Genomic DNA, 19421 nt, shown 5'->3' on the forward strand with positions numbered 1-19421 from the left:
CTCCTGACTTGTCCTTTTTCTCCACTTTTTTTTTCTTTTCTTAATTTTTTTTAAACTTTTTTAGTTTTTATTTTTAAATTTGTACTTATTTATCTATTTATTTTTGGTTGCACTGGGTCTTCATTGCTGTGCACAGGCTTTCTCTAATTGTGATGCACGGGCTTCTCACTGCCATGGCTTCTCTTGTTGCAGAGCGAGGGCTCCAGAGCTCAGGCTCAGTAGTTGTGTCGCACGGGCTTAGTTGCTCTAAGGCACATGAGATCTTCTCAGACCAGGGATCAAACCTGTGTCCCCTGCATTTTCAGGTGGATTCTTAACCACTGAGCCACCAGGGAAGCCCTCCACTTCACTTTCTTGATTCATATACACAATACATCTAAAGGATTGCAGTTTATTCAGTGGGATGCAGTCAGCCCTTGCAATCTATACACACAGGATTTTTCCGCTCAGGAAATTTTCCTCCTGTGATGAGGTTTCGCTCATCTGGTCGGGCCTTTCCTGCAGGAGCAGTGATGAAGTGGATGGGTTCTTTGCACTTCATGTCTATTGGCTTCTCCCTCATTGCTTTCCTTCCCTTTGGCCTTTTCCTCTACATTCTAGGAAGTTTATCCTCAATGATACTAATCTAATTGTGGGCAATATTGCTTCTGCTTCTTACGCCTCCAGTGAAGACTTTAATTATGCTATTACATTTTCAGTATCCCCACAGACCTTCCTCATCTCATCCTTTCCCCTTCCTAACATTGCTTTTGTATTTCAGCCTATTTTTCTGCAACCGTCTATCACAGGAACCATTCTACTGATGATGCCAAACAGCTTTCTTGATGTCTTCTCTAAATCCAGTCATGGGTCGTTTTTCAGTTGCATTGTTCCTCTTAGTCTTCTAGATGCTATTCCTTCCCTTGTTCTGTATTTACGTGAAGACCTTCTTACCCCTTTGTTTACCTCCAGGCATGATGAGATCTATTCAAACTCAGTGTTTGTCAACAAATGGTATGTGACAATTATCTGCGATGCTACTCTCTTTCTACTATGTTCTTGTAACCAAAACTCCTTCTTAGAGCTACAGTTCAAAGCAGCTTGAGGTACACAGTGTCCCCAGCAGCTTACTTGGTCATACCTTTGTTGCAGTAAGGTAGTGTCTTCTCACCCCAGTTACTTTGTTATTCTCTCCATCTCTGAGCCTCTAGAAAACAGAGTAAGATAGACTCCCAGAATGCAGTACTACCAGATTTGTTTCGCCATGTCTCACCTCTTCCTCTTCCTGTCTCCCCCCGCCCCACCTACAGTGCCCTCAGAACATCCTGTATCCCCACTCACCCCTGTTCTGCAAAACACCCATCTCTCCTCTGGGAATTGCTGATCATTCTACACAAAAGACCGTTGCTGGGGAACCATCAATGGGACGTTCACAGAGCAGCACCCAGTGTTCTGTCTTGTACCAACCCTGGGTGTCTGAGCAGATGATAAAGACAGTCTGTTCTCCTGCTTTAAGCAGTCTCTTTAATATGAAGAGGCCTGATTATACCATTAGGTGAATCCAGCTCTCTCTGCCCACCATCAGTGGGGAGTCCTCCCATGTCCTGGCATCCTCCCATGTCCTCCCCTGTCTGTTCTTCTCCTTCTATTTTCTCTGCTTCAATGAATAATATGTCTATCTACCCAGTTACCTAGCCCAGAAACTGCAGTGTTATTTTATACACCTCCTCTTCCCTCACTGCCCACATTTAAGCCTTAACAGCTTCTGCAGATTTTCCAAGTACCTCTCAGGGGCATGCCTTTCACTGTGTCCCCTATTTAGACACGTCTTACCTGGATTATTTCAATAAACTGAACCTTCAGGTCTCTTACCCACCCCAAACCCACTTCACCCACATCCTCTCGTTTCAGCCAAAGTCTTCAAAGTCACCCCCGACCCTGCTCACGTCTCTCTTTCTCTCACTATCCACATCTGGCGCGTCAGAAAATCACAGTTGGCTCTAGCTGCAGAGACGCCCAGAATGCCGTTGCCTTGCACCTCTTGCTACCACCTTGCTCTGAGCCACTGACACCTTTTCTTCTGGGCAGCCACGATACCCTTTCACTAGTTTGTCTGCTTCCCTCTAATAGTCTGTCATCAGCTGAGCAGCCAGAGTGATCGATTGATTTATTTGTTTATTTTTGGCTGCATTGGGTCTTCATTGCTGCATGCGAGCTTTCTCTAGTTTCAGTGAGTAGGGGCGACTCTCTAGTTGGGGTGCTTGGCCCCTCACTGCGGTGTCTTCTCTTATCGTGGAACACGGGCTCTCGGGCGAGCTTGCTCTAGTTGAAGTGAGTAGGGGCGACTCTCTAGTTGGGGTGCTTGGCCCCTCACTGCGGTGTCTTCTCTCATCGTGGGACACGGGCTCTTGGGCATGCAGGCTCGGTAGCTGCAGCTCCTAGGCTCTAGAATGCATGCTCATTAGTTGTGGCACCTTGGCTTAGCTGCCCTGCGGCATGTGGAATCTTCCTAGACCAGGGATCGAACCCGTGTCACCTGCATTAGCAGACAGATTCTCAGCCACTGGACCACCAAGGAAGTCCCAGCGCGATCAATTTAAAGCATAGATATGTCACTTTTTTGCTCCACAGCCTGAAATAGCCCCTACTTCCCTCTTTACACTGAGTCTCCTTCCCAGCCCTGTCCTGTTAACTCTTCAGATCTCATCTCCTACTGCCCCGTCCCCGAGGCATGCCCCCTTAAACCTCTCTGCGTCTCTGTCCTTTCCTCAGACACTCCAGGCCGTGGCACCAGCTGTTCCCCTCCCTGGAATGCTCTTCCCTCTAACATCCCCAAGGCTTCGTCTCTCATCTGCTTCAGTTCTTTATTTCAATGTCACCTTCTCAAGGAGTCCTACCCTATGATCTCATTTAAAATTGCAGCCCCCACACCATTCCTGAGCCCCTTATTCTGCTCTACTGTACCTTTCCCCCATAGGATTTACCCAAACAGCAACCCACTCCAGTATCTTGCCTGGGAAATCCCATGGACGCAGAAGCCTGGTAGGTTAGAGTCCATGGGGTCGCAAATAAACAGACACAACTTAGCGACTAAACAACAACAAACATGTTCCATGGGCTTCCCTGGTGGCTCAGTGGTAAAGAATCTCCCCGCCAATGCAAGAGACACAGATTTAATCCCTGGGTCAGGAAGATCCCCTGGAAAAGGAAATGGCAGGATTCTTACCTGGGAAATTATGGAAAGAGGAGCCTGGCAGGCTGCAGTCTATGGGGTCACAAAGAGTCGGATACAACTTAGTGACTAAACAACAGCAACAACATATTATATGGTTTACTTATGTTTATATTTTGCTGTCTGTCTCCACCTGTTGGATTCAAGCTCTATAAGAAAAGGGATCCTTGTCTGTTTTGTTTGCTGATGTATTCCAAGCACCTAAAACAGTGCCTGGATGGAGCAGGTACTCAGTAAATATTTGTTTAATGAATTAATAACATTCTACCTAGTCTCCCTAACTGCATTCTGGCAGCACTCTATACCAGCACTACCCAATAGAAATAGCCTGCAAGTCATAGTCACAAATCTAAATTTTCTAGGGAATTCCCTGATGGTCCAGTGGTTAAGACTCAGTGCTTTCACTGTTGTGGGCCCAGGGTCCAACTCCTGGTTGGGGAACTAAGATCCCACAAGCTGTGCAATACAGCCCCCCAAAGAAGTCCAAATTTGAATTTTCTAGTAGCTGCATCAAAAAAAGTATAAAAGAAGTGGATTTTATTTTATTTTAATCATATATTTAATAGTATATAATATCACATAATTTAATAGCATTTTATTTAACCCAGTATATTCAAAATATTATCATTTTAACATGTAATCAATGTAAGAAAAATGTTGTTTAAAAAAATTGCTCATAAAATATTTTCCCTTTTTTTTCTATAAGGCTTTAAAAGTTCATGTATACAATTACACTTACAGGGCATCTCAGTTGAGACAAGCCATGTTTTAAATGCTTTCTGCCTGGAATGCTGCAAGAATACAGTCAGAGAGACTAAGCAGAGAGACCAAGTAGAATGTTATATTTTAAAGTACGTTTTAAGTGGTTATTAACCACGTGTGGCTGGTGGCTGCCAAACTAGGCAGCACAGCTTCAGACCAACCTGTGTCCTGCTCTTAGAAGGACTAACAGCAGTATTTCACAATGTGTGCAAGAGAAGTGATCATCTTTGTTCAAACCTCAAGTCTGAGTATTCACTTGAGTAAGCCTTAATGATCTTAGACATGGCCATTCAGATTCTCTAAACTTTTCCGGAACTTTTAAAATTGCTTATAACTCCATTCTCTTCTTCCTCTTTTTGATCACACTGCACCCTGAAGTCCAACAGCACTATTTGAAGTTCTCCCCAAATAGTTCTCTCTCTCTCTCTCCATGGCTTGTTCACATCTCTGTGTCTTCACATATGTCCCTACCTTGTCAACTTATCAGTGTCAGGACCTAAAAAAGTTTCCTACCCGCCTGCCCACAAGCCCTCTCTAAGCTCTGAGCAGTGTACCTTCCCTTCTCTATGTCCCTTGAATTCTTCATCCTTTTTTAAAAAATTGAAGTATGGTTGAATTCATTCTTATGTTTCTTCTCTTGCATACACGTGAAATACTGCTATTAGTCCATCAAGGGTAGAAATCAAGATTTATTGGCACAGAGTAGGTGATCTATAAATGAATAGCTAGGTAGATGATAGATAAGTAGATTGATAGATAGGCAAATGAATGAACAGGTTCAAAAATCACCTACAAACAGAGAGGGGATGGCGAATGGGTCTTTTGAATGGAATGATCTGAGGTGCCTACCTCTGATATAAACCCTTCATCTGGAACTATTCCTTTGATAGAAAAGGACTGAAGTATATCTCACCATAATCTTGGTAAAAGAATGATGACTTTAATTATTAATATATTCTATAGTATCTTCTGCTTGATTATTACAGCTTTTGGTGCATATAATCTGGTAGGAGTAAGCTAAATGGATCTCACAGCTTGGACTCAGGCAGATTTCCAGATTTGTTTAGCAGTTACTTCCCAGGTGACTCAGTGGAAAGAACCCACCTGCCAGTGTAGGAGACAGTTCAACCCCTGGGTCAGGAAGATCCCCTGGAGAAGGAAATTGCAACCAATTCCAGTATTCTTGCCTGAAAAGCCCCTTGGACAGAGGAACCTGGTGGACTACAGTCCATGCGGTTGCAAAGAATCAGACACAGCTTAATGACTCAACAGCAACGAGTAGTATTAGAAGTAGTAGTAATGACAATAATTAACAATTGGGTGGTAACCTAAAGTTAAACAGACTTTAGACTTGTAATTTCATGCTTTGACTCAGCTAGTCAGAATATAACTTTCTTTTTCAGTAGCTGAATTTAACTTGGCCCTGGATCCATCTTTTTTCCTTTAAGAGTAGAAACCTCTTAACCTTGCATTTCAGGTTGAGTTGGTCATATCATGTTAAAAACTCGGTCTTTGGAGGGCAGTCAGTTCCCTGTCTTGACACAATCAGAGCCCCCCGCCCTGCCTGGGGTCTCACTCCTCTCACTAACAACCTCAATTCTGTGTTTAACTCAGGTGCGATCACGAGAAAAAGGGACTGTTGGATTTAATCCACAAATCTATCTACCTGGAAACCTTTATTTTTTAAAAATATTTTATTTAACTTTTTATTTTATATTACAGTATACCTGATTAACAATGTGTGATAGTTTTAGGTGAACAGTAAAGAGACTCAGCCAGTTGCCAGCATGAAGGATAGGGGAAAGGATAGTTAGGGAGTTTCGGATGGTCTTGTACACCCAGCTATATTTAAAATGGGTAACCTACAAGGACCTACTGTGTAGCACAGGGAACTCTGCTCGGTGTTATGTGGCAGCCTGGATGAGAGGGGAGTTTGGGGGAGAATGAATACATGTATATGTATAACTTGGAAACTTTTAAATTCAATTTATCCTGGGGTTTAAAATAACCTCAATAACTGTCACCTGGAGTTGACAGTTAACATTTATGATGATGTATTTGTCAAGATGTTTTTGTTTGCAAGTGAAAAAGAAAACTAACTCAAATTCACCCAATGAAAAGAAAAAAAGTGGAAAGTGAAGGAGGGGAGGGAGGGAGAATAGGAAAGAAAATTTTGAGATTACATTAGATGTTTATCAGAACCCTTTTGATGGCAACTAACCAAAATCCAACTGAAGTTGATTAGACAAAACAAAATAAAAAGGAGTGGATGAATTCATATCCCTGAAAAGCGAGGGATAGGGTTTAACATGGATAGGACTGGAGTTAGATGTTCACCAGATGTCCTTGTTCAGGCAGGCAATCCCCATGGCTCTGAAACCTCAGACAAGTATTCTGTCTGTTTTGCTCCTTATTTATTGTATTTTTTGGCTGCTCTGGGTGTTTGTTGCTGCTCTCAGGCTTCTCTAGTTGTGGTGGGCTGGCTTAGTTTCTCAGAGGCATGTGGGGTCTTAGTTCCCTGACCAGGGATCGAACCCTTGTCCCCTGCATTAGAAGGTGGATTCTTAACCACTGGACTGTCAGGGAAGTCCTTGCTTTCCTTCTTTTCCAGTATTTTCAGCCCAGTTCCTGGGCTGGCTCTGAGAGAGCTTTTTAAGGCTTTGGTTCGCCCATATTGAGCCAATCTATAATGTGGACCCTTTCATTGGCCAAGCCAGGATCCATGACAACCATCGAAGTCAGCCCCACCCAAAATACAAGGACTTAAAAGGCAAGGTCTCTAAAAGAAAACCAAGTTGTGTTACCAGAACATAGTTTTTATATTATTATTAGTTGTTATATAATTATTATTGTTAGGCAGGCAAACCTAACAGATGTCTACTCTAGACAGAAAACATCTGTATCTAAGAGGAAAGCCTGCTTGAAGTCCAATTTCACATCAGAAACTGTTGGAAGTTTTGACTTCATCCCTGGCTCTAGGATTGGATTTGTAACGTAGGCATAGGTCTCAGAGACATTTGGTCTTGAGTATCTTTCAGGTATGGACCCATGACCTCAAGTGACTGACTCAGGCATACTGATACTAATTCTAAGATTCTTTTCTTCCTTTACTTTCTGTGGTTGGAGGTATGAGGATATAATCCCAAGTTCTTGGCCATCACCTTGCCATCCTGACGGGAGTCACTGACTAAAAGTGTATTCACTTTAAAGTACAATGATGTTGAGAGACATGGTGTCGTCTGTGTTCTAGGATGAAGCTGTATCTGAAGCCAGTATAGCCCCAGAATTAAGTTATGTAAATCATTAAATCTTAATTTTGATAAAAAAGAGAAAGTGTTTGGTGACTCCATGGATTCTGAGTCAAGAAGGAAGCTATCTCTAGGCCTCCAACTTTCGATGGAGTGTTATTTGTGACTGATTATTCTGGATTCCTTCTCCACCTTCTGGAGCTCTGGGGACCTCTCTGTGAACCTCTCTGAATCATGTGCCTGGACCTTGAAGAAGGGAGGGTCTCCCACCACCATCTTACCCTTGCTGGACTCAGTCAGCGTCCCCCCACCTCCAAGAGTCAGCATCGATGGTCGATACTCGTGGGGAGAGGGTCTCATCAGTGTTGGTAACACCTCCCCTCTTGATCTTCCTATCCAAGTGTGGGAGTGTCTAGGTGACAGGAAACCCAGAGTGCAGCCTGAATGCTATGAATAAGGGGGAAAGGGAAGAGAAAATATTTAAGTCACTTACTTCAATGTCCTGTTCTACTGAAGAAGAGCCACCAGATGACCCTGAGTTCTGCCTTGTTGGTAGCCTACATCTGATGAGCTTCCCAGGTGGCTCGGTGGTAAAGAACCTGCCTGCCAGTGCAGGAGACACAGGAGACATGGGTTCAATCCCTGGATCAGGAAGATCCCCTGGAATAGGAAATGGCCACCCACTCCAGTATTCTTGCCTGGGAAACCCCACGGACAGAGGAGCCTGGTGGGCTTCAGTCAATGGGGTCGCAAAGAGCTGGACGCGACTGAGTGACTGAGCAGCTACAGCCGACTTCTTTCTGGCTGGCTGGCCCCTCGTGTCACTCCGTGTCACAGCTTAAGAGTTATAAAGCTTCCATCCACAGCACTGGTGATTACTTACCCGGGGCCTGAGGTCATAAGGCAAATCTGCACGCCATAAAACAAACAACAATAACAACAACAAAAAAGACCCACTTCAATTTTCTCAAATCTCCCAAGATTTGGAAAGGAACACAAAGTTACTGGTGTGTTTGCTGACTGGAGTGATTATGTGGTTCAATCATTTTGATTTACAATTGCATCTTTGTCCTTGTAGAAATTACTCTGCAGCTGAACAATGGGAGAGGGAAAGGGATTAACCTTCCAACACAAGAATACAAGACCCGTTCTAGGGAGCAGGCCTCCATCTGAGGTTAAGCAAAGTCTCCGATTTCTATGAATACACAAAATTAAAGCACGTTCTTTTTTTCTTCTGCCTTCATTTTCTTTTCTTTTGATCTGCCATGAAAAGGGAATTATCAGCAACGTCTAAGCCCCCGTTTTATTTTTGCAGCACTTGAATCTGTTTGACATGTTCTAGGAGCTCTGAAGTAATCTTTGGTGGTTGCATAAAATAGACTTCAGAAAAATGAGAGACAAGGGGTCATCCTGGAATGTAAAGTTTATCCGCCATATTGCAAATACAATTGACTTTTTTTTTTTTTTTTTACTTTCCAGAAATAAACAGATCTGAGTCTTCTCTTTGCATATGAACAGCCCTTGAGTTAGGCCAGTGATTCTCAAACCTAGGTGGGCATCAGATTCACCCAGAGGACCTATTAAAACACAGATTGCAGGGCCCCACCACCAGAATTTCTAATTCAGTAGGTCCAGAGTGGACCAGAGAACTTGATCCCTTTTTTTTCAAGATTTTATTTATTTATTTATTGGCTGTGCTGGGTCTTCACTGCTGCATGTGGGCTTTCTCTAGCTGCAGTGAGCGGGCTTCTCATCGTGGTAGCTCCTCTTGTTGCAGAGCACAGGCTCCAGGGCACGTGGGCCTCAGTAGTTGCAGCACATGGACTCTGTGGTTGCGGCACACAGGTTTAGTGGCTCCGAGCATGTGGGCTTCTCCTGGATCAGGGATGGGACCCATGTCCCGTGCTGTGACAGGTGGGTTCTTTACCACTGGACCACTGGGGAAGCCCCAAACTTTGCATTTCCCAGGTGGTGCTGATGCTGGGTACCACCTCCTGGGATCTGAGGACCACATTCTGAGAGCCATCACCCGCTTCTGAGCACATAGAAAGCCATTCACCTCTTCCCAGCTGACTGGGAACATAGGATTCCTAGGAGCCAGTGTTCCCACCACTCCAACATCGTCCCCAGATGCACATGGACATAGAGGTGGGCGGAGAACACAGCTGGTCTGGACCATCGGAATCCATGCTGTTCCACTTCAACCTGGTCATCTACTTCTTGAAAGGACTGTGGGAATAGATGAAGTCCAACTAAAGGAGGACGAGCAAAGGCTCTTTATTCAGAGCTCACTCTAGCAAGGCAGTCAGCCACCATCATTTGCGCTTCGGTAGAGACAGTAACAGGTCTCCCTGGTGGCTCAGCAGTGAAGACTCTGCCTGACAATGCAGGAGACACAAGTTCAGTCCCTGGGTTGGGAAGATCCCCTGGAGAAGGAAATGGCAACCCACTCCAGTATTCTTGCCTGGGAAATCTCATGGACCGAGGAGCCTGGCAAGCTACAGTCCATGGGGTCACAAAGAGTCAGACACGATTTAGCGACTGAGCAACAATAACAAGAGACACAAAAGCAGGCAGAGGAATGGGAAAGCTAAATAGTTGGAAGAAAAGCATTCCCAGATGGAGGCTGTCGGCTATTGGGAGGCAGAGGAGGGCAGATCAGAAGCTGGGCATCTTGTTTAGGGGTGGGTGTTTGAATTTCTCTCATTCCTGGTCCTTCATTGGGATAAAATTAAGAAAGTTGTCAGTTATTAATCAAGTCCTGGCCATTTTGAACTGATTCTTATAGAGGTTATTGCCTGTCTTCATGGACTGTTACTTAGACAGTAGACTTGTTGCCAAACCAAGGTCCAGTCGCTGGCTGCTCAAAAGCCAATAAAGAGGTCAGGTTGATGGAAAGGAAAATCTGCTAAATTTGGATGCTAGAAGCTGGTGGGGAGAGCGGATATATGTCCAAAGGCTGACTCCCCCACCCGGTAAGTCAGTGGGCAAGAGGTTTTGTAGACTGAGGAAGAGGGCTACATGCAGAAACAGCACAGCTCTGACAGTCAACTTGAAATTGGTCATCATTATTAGGTATTCAATTCCAAGGTCAGTTCATTCCCATTTCCTTGAGGCCAGTTCTCAGAATTATGGCAGCTTACGTCATGGCTACAGTCTGGTCGTTATATAGTTGGCTTCTTCACCTGGTAGGGGTTTCTGTATCTACACAGGATATGGCTCAGAATATTATCTGTAGCCCTTGAGGAGGAACCAAATGTTCTTGAATATGTTTAATGACTACGTTATTATTATTTGGTTTCCCTCAGCTGTTTTCCTTTGTTCGTGCATGTTCTCACTTCTCTGATTGAATTTATTTTTGGCTAGTTTTTCCACCAACAAGAGGCAGGCTGAGGACATTGCAGGGGCAAGGACACAGGGTCCTGTTCCATTTCAGTCTGACTTGTGGCAGGCTGGCTTTCTCAGCTGGTTGCTGTAGATAATGGGCTGGTCTCCTGGGCAGGTTGTTGTAGGTTCTAGGTCAGAGTTCTGCTTTTATGGTCTGGCCACTGTCTGTTCATATATTCCATCTTACATGATACCCAGTGGACACTCACTTTTTATAGTTTGCTAAATCCTCAGTGCATTCCAGACTGGCCAAATTCAATTAAAGGATAATTGTTGCTTATTAAAGCCCTACTATGTGCAAAGTGTTATATTAGGCCTGTGAGGTTTTTACAAGACACAGACACCAACGTCAGTGAGAAGCCAGCTGTGTCATTTAGGCATCAAGGAGAAAGAAAGTTCACAGCCTCCGTTGCTTAGAATCTCCCACCACATTTGCTGCAGAGGAGAGAGGAAGAGGGTGGCCAGGGCACCTTTCCTTTCCCAGGTCAGGGAGTTTGGTCCCAGCTGAGAGCTCAGCTTTGCACCTTTGCATCAGGAGCTGGTGTTCTTCCCTGCCCTGCAGGGTCAGACCCCACCATGGTTCCATCGGAAAAAACCTGCCACTTTTCTGCTGCAGGTGGATGAGCTGAAAGCCAAGCTGGCCACCCAGGAAGTGGAGCTGAGGCAGAAGAATGAAGATGCCGACAAGCTGATTCAGGTGGTGGGCGTGGAGTCGGACAAGGTGAGCAGAGAGAAAGCCATTGCCGATGAGGAGGAGCGGAAGGTGGCCCTCATCATGCTGGAGGTGCAGCAGAAGCAAAAGGACTGTGAAGAAGACCTGGCCAAGGCAGAGCCAGCGCTCACAGCAGCCCAGGCGGCCCTCAACACCCTCAACAAGGTAGGAGGAACGTGTGTGTGCTGGCTTATCCCTCTGGGGAGGAGCAGCCTCTCCTCCGACCCAAAGGCAGCCCACCACGCTGGCGTTCCGAGGGACACAAGGGCACAGTCCAGAGGGCTGGGCTGGGACCAGCTGCCACTGGCTTATTCATTGAGCAGGCAGACATTTACCTACGCTGAATATATGTCAGGATGCACAGGCTGCCAGCAAAATCCCAGAGGTGTGAGTCCTGAACTTATCGGGACAGGAGGGGCCAACTGTCCAGCCTCCTCACTTCACTGATGAGAAAGCCAGAGCCCAGAGTCACAGACCTCAATGTTGAACTCACATCTTCAAAATGCAAGCCCAGAGACCTTATGGCTATGCAGTCCATGGTCATTTTACTTCTTCTGTGCTATAGGACACATAGGCCTCTTACGGGCTTCCCTGGTGGCTCAGGTGGTAAAGAATCTGCCTCTAATGCAGGAGAGCTGGGTTCAAACCTTGAGTCAAAGCTTCCCAGTTGGCGCTAGTGGTAAAGAACCCACCCCAATGCAGGACATGTAAGAGACTTCAGTTTGATCCCTGGATTGGGAAGATCTCCTGGGGCATGGCAACCCACTCCAGTATTCTTACCTGGAGAATCCCATGGACAGAGGAGCCTGGCAGGCTACAGTCCATGGGGTAGAACAGAGTTGGACATAACTAAAGCGACTTAGCACGCACATGCATGCAGGCCTTGTAAGGCCCTATGAAAATGTTTAAGATATGAGACTAAAGTAAGATGTCTCCAAAGTAAGAGAAAAAAATCTACAAAATCAAACTTGGCAAGTCCTCAGTTGTTGACAACATGTAACTGTGTGTCAACTAAATTCAGCTCATACACATGACCTTTTACTGGAACAAGCATGGCTCTTGAGATGTGTTCATTGGGAGCTTTATTTTGGCTCCCTTTAAAGATACTCTGTGTGTTGAGAGGTGCCTGTGGGTAGTACTTCTTCCTTTTATAGTTTTCACACTAACTTTCTTTCCCATTTGGATGCCCGGGGCTGAGAGGCTGAGGGAGGAAGATGGAAAGCAGGGCAGACAGACTCAGGTCATCAGGAATTGGTATCACAGAGGAAAGCTGATGTTTACTTGGAAGCTCACATCATCTCTTTGCAGACCCTCCACCGGTTCCTCTTTCTGCTGAGAGTCTAGATACTCACTTGCCCCTTCACAGGGGCCATTTGGTCAAGGTCTCAGAGAGCCCATGCCAGGTGGGCCATGCCAGCAGCTCACCTCTGCTCCACAGGCAACACCTGTGCCTCTTTCTTCCAGATGGAATCTGAGAGTGTTGGCCACCCATGTAGGAAACACCCCTCAAGTTCCACTGCCAGGGGACTAGCCTGCCATTTGCACCCTGTAGATTTCTATAAGTTAGAACCCCAGTCCAGTGTCATTCAAGTTGCATGACCACTGAGTCACGAGGGAAGCCCTAGCTGCAACATTGAACTCTTAATTGCAGCATTTGGGATCTAGGCCCCTGATCAGGAACCGAACCCAGGTTCCCCTGCTTTGGGAGTGTGGAGTCTTAGCCACTGGACCACCAGGAAGGTCCCTCTGAAGCTTTCCTTTATGGATTCTGTGTAACCAATGCACACCTTGCTTTGGAAGGTAGCATCTCTTGGCTTAGGTCCTCAGCACATCTGAGACTAGCTGAGGACATTGGAAAATCCTGTGATGTATAGTTATGTATAAATTGTATTAAATGTGAGATATGAGTGCATTTTGGTGTTTTTATGATGTGTGGTGGGAGGTCCCTAAAAGGAAGCACCTATAAAATCCTTAAGTGGGCCTCTACCTCACATTCATAGAAAACACAAGATTTCTCCAGGAAAATTTTAGAAATTATGGATAGACTGGGGAGTGGAGGTGTAACCCAATTATGCCACCACTTCTCAGCCTGAAAGCTTTTCTTTCTTCTTGAAGCTCTTTCTATTTTCACTGGAGGAAAATTGCTCTACAGTGTTGTATTGGTTTCTGCCAGACAACAATGCGAATCACTTCTTGCCAAGAAGATGAACGTCTTTCATAAGATTTTTTGACACAGAGATTATATGTTCTAAGATGAGCTGAGTCCAAATTCTGGCTGGACTATTTACTGTGTGTGACCCTAGGAATGACTTTATGGTCTTTGAGTCTCTGTTTCCTCACCTGTAAAGAAGAGGTGGTAGTAATATAGTCCCCATCAGGCTGTGAAGGACAGGGAAGCCTGGTGTGCTGCAGTCCATGGGGTCGCAAAGAGTCGGACGTGACTGAGCAACTGGACAACAACAGGTTGTTGTAAGGATTCAGTTAGATAACGCATGAAAAGTATTAATAGCTAACAGATGGCAGCCACTCAGTTTGCTGTAGTCGATGATGTCTTTATAACAGTGTTATCTCTTCTGTTTCCACAGGCTGAAAACAGTGAAAACCCCTGAATACTCTTGGTTAATTTTATGGCTGATTAGTTAGGTGACCTTTGCTGGTAGAAATGAACCCATAGAGGTGTAACTCATGGAAGTGACGGGATCGGATTCAGAAAAAAGCACTGGGTTTGAGTACTAGATACCTCTGCCACAAAGAAAGTGAAACTCATGTTTCTAAAGGAATGAAGTTTTCTTAATAATTTTATTTGTTTGTTTATTTTAGTCCATGCCGGGTCTTCATTTCTTCTCAGGCTTCTCTAGTAGTGGTAGGCAGGTTTCTCACTGCGGTGGCTTCTCTTGTTGCGGAGCACAGGCTCTAGGGCAGGCAGACTCAGTAGCTGTGGTTCCTGGGCTCTAGAGCACAGGCTCAGTTGCTGGGGCTCATGGGCTTAGCTGCTCCCTGACATGTGGGATCTTCCTGGATTAGGGACTGAACCCATCTCCTTCATTGACAGGCGGGTTTCTTACCACTGAGCCACCAGCAAAGCCCATGAAAATCATTTTTAATGAATGCCTACTATGTATGGTAGCTCAACGGTAAAGAATCCACCTGCCAATGTAGGAGATGGGGATTCTGTCCCTGGGTCAGGAAGATCCCCTGGAGGAGAAAATGGCAACTTGCTCCAGTATTCTTGCCTGGACAATCCCATGGACAGAAGAGCCTGGCCAGCTGCAGTCCATGGGGTCACATGGACTGCAGCTTAGAGCTGGACACAACTCAGCGAACTAACCCACAAACACTGTGTGCCAGAGAACAGGACGGGTACTGTCTTCAGACGAGCTGTGGAGCCTCACGTGCCAGCCACTGAACTTCTTCATCTCTCACAATGGCATGTGATGTTATCTTAGCTTCAAGTGTACAACATAACGATTCGGTATATACAAATATATGGTGAAGTGATCACCACACTAGGTCTGGTTAGCATGTATCACCGTGCATAGTTGCAATTTTTTCTCGTGTTTTGTTTGCTCTTCTTTTAAGATTTACTCTCTTAGCAACTTTCAAATATACAACACAGTTAGCTATACACTACATCCCCAGGACTTATTTATTTTAAACCTGGAAGTTTGTACCTTTTGAACCACCTTCACCCATTTCTCCCAGCCCCCACCCCCTGCTCAGAGAAGTAGAATGGATCAGATTGTACCACACAGAACAGGGGAGATGTTTCTTCACGAACACAGGGACCCCTTGAGTATCCTCAAATTTTTTCGCATCCACAGGACTCTGGTATTTAAGGACCGCATTCCTATTTTCTCATCATTTTCAAAGTTAACAATGAAGCTTTAGTTAATACATAAAGAACACCTGTAAATCAGAGCATAGTAGTAAGTCCCTGTACATTTTAAGTCTCTGCTTTGGCAGTTTTATCTCACTTTTATAGCTAAACTGAAGCAAATCCAGTATAGCTTTTCCTGCCCTAGTTGAAGAATGGTTTTGCTTACAATTTCATGGCTTCTTTTTTTTCTCCTTGCAGAGTTACTTGAAATTTTCTATTTATTTCCTATGCGTTTTATCCAGTAAACTTACTTTTTATTATACAAATAACATATAATGGCATTTTTATCATTACAATAATTCAGAGAGTACAGAATGTACAGGATGAAACATAAAGTCACCCTTCTTTCCACTCCACCCCCAGTCCTCTCCTAAAACAGCACTCCTGGAAAAGCTTGAGCTGTATCTCATCCAGCAATTTTTCTATGTATTTATATCTGTGCAAATACACATATGAAATACAGTAGGTCTTCCCTGGTGGCTCAGACAGTAAAGAATTCACCTGCAATACAGGAGACCCAAGTTCAGTCCCTGGGTCGGGAAGATCTCCTGGAGAAGGGAATGGCAACCCTCTCCAGTATTCTTGCCTAGAGAATTCCACGAGACAGAGGAACCTGGTGGGCTGCAGTCCAGTGGGTCACAAAGAGTCGGGCATGACTGAGGGACTAACACCTAGGGCTTCCCTGGAGGCTCAGACTGCAGTGCAGGAGATTTGTGTTTAAAGCATGATATATTTTATATGCACTGCATTATATGTTTATATACATATAAAATATATCATATTTTAAATACAAATAGATAATGACAACTTACTCTTCCTCATGAAATAAGACTGTGTCACGCCAATACATACATTGAAACCATATTCATTTAATGCTTTGTAGTAGTATTCCAGGCTATAACGTACTCTATTTCTTTTAGCTATTTACTCTTGAGTGTCTAATTAGTTTCTTTTTTCTCTAATACAAATATTCTTGTACATACATCTTTACTCCACATGTTCACATATTTCTCTGGGCCAAATAAGAAATCCACTTGTTTGAGAGAATAACATGGCAGGTTGAATCATACCTCCTCCACCCCTCAAAATACCCACGTCCTAACCTCTGGAACCTGTGGATTTTACTTCATATGGTGACTCGGTGGGCGTGGTTAAATCAAGGATCTCACAGTGGGGAGATGATGCTGGACTATCCAGTGAAAGTGAGAGTGTCATGTCCACCTCTTTTTGACTCCATGGACTATAGCCCACCAGGCTCTTCTGTCCGTGCAATTCTAGAGGCAAGAATACTGGAGTGGGTTGCAGTTCCTTTCTCCAGGGGATCTTCCCCATTCAGGGGTCAAACCCGGGTCTCCTGCATTGCAGGCAGATTCTTAACCATCTGAGCCACCAGGGAAGCCCCAGCTGGGTCCTAAATGTCATCACAAGGATCCAAAGAAGAGGGAGACAGGAAGATCGGAAGAAGAAGGCAGCATGATGGTGGGAGCAGAGCGGGCAGACACAGCTGATATGATGTGGAACCTTGAGCCAAGGAGTGAGGCTGGCTCTGGAAACTGGGAACAGAAAGGGTCAGACTCGCTGCTCCAGCCTCCAGAAAGAACCAGCCTCTCCAACATCTTCGGCTTAGGAATCCTGACCTCCAAAATAGGAAGACTGTACGTTCACGTTGAGTCACTGTGTTTATGGTAATTTCTTACAGAAGCAATGTGTGTGCTCAGTTGCTTTAGTCCTATCTGACTCTTTGCAACCCCAGGGACTGTAGCCCACCAGTCTCCTCTGTCAATGGGAGTCTCTAGACAAGAACACTGGAGTGGGTTACCATGCCCTCTTCCACGGGATCTTCCTAACCCAGCGATTGAGCCCCTGTCTCTTATGTCTCTTGGATTAGCAGGTGGGTTCTTTGCCACTAGCGCCACTTGGGAAGCCCCACAGAAGCAATAGGAAGCTCTAACAAGAATTCTCTTTTTTATATAAGTAATGCTTAATTTCTATCCAAAATAGCTATTCTTCTTTATAGTTGTAAGCACTGCTTTCCCCCACATCCTTGCCAGTCTTAAGTATTTTCAATCATTCTAATTTTTCTCATTAAGAACACAAGAATTTTTTCATTTAAAAAATTTGTGAATGGTTAGATTCCAATACTTAGATTACTTCCTTCATTATTTGCTCAAATTCTTTGTCCATTTTCTGATGAGATAATTTCCCTTTTCTGTATTGATTTATAGGGTTTTTAAGATAAATTTTTACTATATATCTTGCTTTATATGTTGTAAATATTTTCTTCCTGTCATTTGACTTGTAACTTAATATTTACAAGTTATTTATAAAAGGTATATTTTATAATTAAATGATTTTGAGAATTCTAGGGTTACAGAGTTTAACAGACTTCTTTCCTACAGGACTTTTTAAGACCTTTATTATATGACAAGCTTGATACTGAAAGTGATAGAGATAGCACAAGAAAATAAAACCTCAAATTATACAAATTTATGAGTAGTGATTTAAGATATCCATATAAAATGCTGGTAAATCAAGCCTAGCAATTTATTCAAACAACAGTATGCTGCCGACCAAAGTTTTGCCTATGCAAGGCTACTCCTGTAAATATACCCAACCATCGATCAAAGGATAATAGCTTTGGGGGACTTCCTTGTGGTCCAATGGTTAAGACTTCACTTTCCAATTCAGGAAGTGTGAGTTCGATCCCTGGTCTGGGAGCTAAGATCCCAAATGCCTTGAGACCAAAAAACCAAAACATAAAACAGAAGCAATGTTGTAACAAATTCAGTAAAAACTTTTAAAATGGTCCACATTAAAAAAAAAAATCTTTAAAAAAAAAAAGGCAAAAAATTCTGTAGTTAGAGAAATGTCAAAAATGATACCTAACACAATTCAACATCCTTTCCTATTAAAACTCTCAGTATAGTAGGAACAAAAGGATATTTGGATAATTTGCTAGCACATAGCAATCAATTCCTGTCCAAGAATGAAACATCCCGTCTAACGGTCGAGCATTAGCAGAATTCCCATTAGCAAAGAAAAAGCACAATAATGACCCCCTCTGCTTCTATTATAAAACAATTGCCCTAAAGTTTCTAGCCAATGCAATGATAAATGAAAAATGGTAATTGTGCAAATGTTGTAAAGTAGCAGACAAATGTGTTATTATTCATAGATGTCATAAAAATGTAATAAAACAAATAAAAGGGGAGGGTTAAGGGCCCATTACAAAATTTAATAGCTTTCCTAATATCAGCAGTAGCCAGTTAGAAAATATAATATTTTCAAGATAGCAATCAAAACTCTCAGTATAAGTAAACATAAATAAATTTATTGAAACTATGTGAAGAAAACTGCACATCTTTGTTGAGTAGTGTAAAATAAGATATGAACAGGGAAATAGATGTACCAAGTTTGTGTAAGGCAAGATTTAGTATTTTAAGGATGTCACTATTCCTCAAATACTTTATACATTAAATCCAAGTCTAATTTGACTCTTATTTGGGGCTTACTTATTTCTAATTTCATTAAAAGTTCATATCACTTAAGCAGCTATTAAAAATTTAATAACCTAAATACTTAACAGTATGGAGTTGGCTAAATTATGGCTCATCTAAATGAGAGAAAATTGCACATACTTTATCTAAAATCATATTTTGCAAAAATAATTCATAGCATAAAAGAGTTTAAGATACAATTTTCAGTGAATGCTAGATTCAAAAAAATGGTGTAAACAGTGATTGTATATGTATATGTATGTACATATATGTATGCGTGTGTGTGTGTTAAGTTAATTCAGTTGTGTCTGACTCTTTGTGAACCTATGGACTGTAGCCCGCCAGGCCGCCCTGGCCATGGGATTTTCCAGGCAAGGATACTGGAGTGGGTCGCCGTGCCCTCCTTCTTTACCACTAGCGCCACCTGGGAAGCCTACATATATGTATATGTGTATATAAACGAATCAGCCAGACATGCATCACATTCATATATATTCACACTACATTCACTCATTATCTTTCTTTTCTGTGCCTCTTTGATAGTTTGTTAAGCATATATAATGAAACGTACCAGGACAGTGTTTATCTCTGGGTAGTAAAATGATGAGTGAGTCTGGTTTTCATCTTCATCTTTGCTAAATATTTCACAACAAATATGTATTCTTTTACTAGAAGGACTAAATTATGTAATCTTATAAACCAGTGAACAATAAGAAAGAAACTGTAA

General features: G+C 43.4%; 1 protein-coding gene across 2 annotated transcripts in view; it reads left to right on the plus strand.

Moving 5' to 3' along the window:
• Positions 1–19421, plus strand: part of DNAH9 (dynein axonemal heavy chain 9) — a 285309-nt gene that overhangs the window by 189653 nt on the left and 76235 nt on the right. For both annotated transcript variants that reach the window (XM_027516812.1, XM_027516811.1), the window contains exon 49: positions 11225–11485. In XM_027516812.1, coding sequence (XP_027372613.1) covers positions 11225–11485 — 261 coding nt within the window. The remainder of the gene's footprint in view (positions 1–11224; positions 11486–19421) is intronic.

The sequence above is a fragment of the Bos indicus x Bos taurus genome, chromosome 19, assembly GCF_003369695.1.
Source record: "Bos indicus x Bos taurus breed Angus x Brahman F1 hybrid chromosome 19, Bos_hybrid_MaternalHap_v2.0, whole genome shotgun sequence".
NCBI classification, from domain to species: Eukaryota; Metazoa; Chordata; class Mammalia; order Artiodactyla; family Bovidae; genus Bos; species Bos indicus x Bos taurus.